We start from the raw sequence: 3,043 nt of genomic DNA, 5'->3' as shown, positions 1-3,043 counted from the left end.
AACACGAGTCTGATATGGTTCTATAGTAGGAAATCACCTGATTGGTGTCTGTAATGTTATAGTGAGAATGCAAATACAATAGATTTGTTTTATGATTCAAACAGGCCTACTTACTGTTAGTCTGAATACTGTTTTACTGTTTTCACCTTTAAATGTTGATATGGACCTGCCATAAGAAACTTATCTGAAGTGTGGATGAGGATATTATAAATGAGATGAATTATTGTTAGTCTGATGGATAGACCTGCTGTTATTGTATTCATCTACTTTCATATATAGATATAATTCCTCACCATAATGGTAAAATAAAATAAAATACTTGCATCAATGCATCTTATATCAGGTGAACAGTATATAAATCTAAATACACAACACCAAAAATGTCATGGTGGGGTTCCACTTCAAGGCAACATTTGCATTGTAAATTTCTATTCCTTAATTAACAAAAAAATAAATAATCAAAAATTTAACTTAAGTAATCTATTAATGTGAATCCTTTTATTGAAGATTGTAAAATGACAGTAATTGACAGACCATTTTGTGGAGGGAGGTGATGGAGCTGAACCATGTGAGAAAAGGAACAAAAAAAGCGATTCGACATGTCATGTGACAATTTAAAAGACTACTATTAATTTCCTCAGTGTCCTGCCTGTTTTTTAAAGTATTTTTAAAGTACATATAACTGAGGATGTATAGTGTAAAGAGCCAAAAAGGGCCTACATGACTGGTTGACTGGTTTCGTGGCCATATAGTAACCCATCTATTACCATTACCCTGTAAGAATTATTTGAAGCCATTCAAATGAGAAGTGTTGTGTTTGTATTGTGTTATGTTATGTGTTACACAAACCCCCTGTGATATTACTTTGGGCCCACTTTCTACTGAAGTTGAGTATCCCTGGTTTGTAGTGATTTTTACGCATGCGCTCAGCTCCCTCAGCGCACATCTGTTAATGAACCATATTAGACTGAATCACTTGCTGCAGAGTGGGCAAATATTTGGACTAATCTCCGCAGCAGGATGTGGATTAGTAATTAACATGTCGGCGGTGTAATTAGGTCCACGTTAGGACTTCCTCTGCTCTGCCCTCTCCCCCTCCTGCACCGCAGCTTCCGCCCACGCTGCCTTGAATTACTCCACTGGCAACTGTTGATGCATTCCCAAATCATCTGACGTCAAGTGGGAAGGGCCCGAGCCAGAGTTGACTATAAAAACTCCTCTGCCTCTGTTCATTCACAAAGCCACTCTGGATTACCGAGCTTTTTGTGAGAAAGCTCTTTGCTCGGGTTCCTCGGGACGACGCAGCGGGGAAGCTCGGAGTTCACCGACCTGAACGATGAAAATGTCAGCGGAGGAGATCAGCCAGGTCCTCAAGGAGGGAGAGCTGGAGAAGAGGAGCGACAACCTGCTCCAGTTTTGGAAGAGGAAGACGTGCGTCCTGACCACGGATAGCCTCAACATTTACGCCGACACGCAGAAGCGCTCCAAGGGCAAGGAGCTCAAGCTGCAGTCCATCAAAAAGGTGGATTGCGTGGAGCGCACCGGGAAGTTCGTCTACTTCACCATCGTGACCACAGACAATAAGGAGATCGATTTCAGGTGCTCCGGGGAGGAGAACTGCTGGAACGCGGTGATCACCATGGCCCTGATCGATTACCAGAACAGGAAGGCTATCCAGGACTTTAAAACGCGGCAGGACAACGAGAGCGCGTCCCCCGGACAGCAGGAAAGACGCATGGCGAGGGCGCCCTGAGGTGCTGGAGGGACCCCGGCAGTTAACCACTCCTAATATGGTGAGGGAAGCACCATGACATCCAGCTGATACATGATATATGACTAAATATATGAGTAAAATCAACTTTGACTATAAATGAAGGCAGAGGGAGACTCTAATGTTTTTCTTTATCTCATTATAGTGTCAGACGTGGACCATAAAGAAATAATGCGCGGACCAAAAGGAAGACAGATGAGGTCATCCGGTCCAGAGATGAAGGATTGTTCAGGACTGAGCTCTCAGAGAGCGAAAGAGGACAGATGGAGAGACTTTCACATACAAGACTGAACCCTTGAATTGTCAAAACTATTTCAAGTTTGCTCTCCTGCAGGAGGAATGACTCCTAAAACCATGATGTTAATTTATTTGTTTCCAGGATATGGTGTTACTGTACTGGCAAACAGCTTGTCTTGTTTAAATTATTTACTATTTCAATGTGTGTTTGAGTGTATATTTATTTGAATAAATATTCATGCATTTTTGACATAACTTTATGCTCTCCTCTACTTTTTGTTTCATTTTTTTGAATAGAATTTTTTTTTATTGGGTGTTAAGGTTTGATAGTGTCTTATTACAGCATTACAGCCAGTTACAGTATATATGATACTTATTTCTCAGTAAATGCCAGACATACAGCGGTAAAAAGGGAGTGGAGGGCAGGAAAGTCCCTCTCCTCTCTGCTGTCAGGTGGAATGTGACTCTTTATTGTCGCTGGGAGGGTTTCAGGCTTGAGTCATACTCATATCTGATAAGCGGTGCAGATTTAGTCAGCAGCACAGGACACTTGAAAGACTCAGTGGTGCCTTTGAGCACACCTTAACTGCTACCAAGGTGTAGTAGGTTAAAGGTACATCCTGTTGGGATGGAAGTGCTAAAAAGTTGCACTTAAAAGGAGACTTTTTATTCTGTTATATTTTCCTGATGCAAGATAGATTTATTTAGCGTTATACCATAGGGTTGTATTGTGAGATTTAGAAAAAAAAACATTTAAAATTATATACAGTGGATTGGTTGAACAGAAAATAAACTAAACTATCTTACACTGGAGCAGTGCTGAGGACGAATTAAATTGTCTCACAGCCTGAAGGAAGATGCTGCTCTGTAGTCTCGTGGTACAGCAGTGGATACTTTCTGACTGTGAGCTTCACAAAAGCTAACACTGGTTTGAGTCGATATTCGGGCAGCTTTGATCAGATGACAAATTCCTCCACAGCGCCCTTATCAGATGCCTTTGTTCTCATCAGAGAAAACACACAGGAAGTCCACTTT

General features: G+C 41.4%; 1 protein-coding gene across 1 annotated transcript; it reads left to right on the top strand.

Annotated features, from left to right (window-relative positions):
* Window positions 1-1,217: 1,217 nt before the first annotated feature.
* On the top strand, window positions 1,218-2,263 carry phlda2 (pleckstrin homology-like domain, family A, member 2). The gene is made up of 2 exons (XM_084734233.1): window positions 1,218-1,793; window positions 1,917-2,263. The coding sequence occupies exon 1, from the start codon at window positions 1,337-1,339 to the stop codon at window positions 1,751-1,753; it is 417 nt and encodes a 138-aa protein (XP_084590359.1). The 5' UTR covers window positions 1,218-1,336; the 3' UTR covers window positions 1,754-1,793; window positions 1,917-2,263.
* Window positions 2,264-3,043: the final 780 nt, after the last annotated feature.

The sequence above is a fragment of the Lutjanus erythropterus genome, chromosome 13, assembly GCF_056507025.1.
Source record: "Lutjanus erythropterus isolate fLutEry1 chromosome 13, fLutEry1.hap2, whole genome shotgun sequence".
Taxonomy (NCBI): Eukaryota; Metazoa; Chordata; class Actinopteri; order Lutjaniformes; family Lutjanidae; genus Lutjanus; species Lutjanus erythropterus.
The sequence above is the reverse complement of the archived record's forward strand: the minus strand, read 5'-3'. Positions and strand labels throughout refer to the sequence as shown.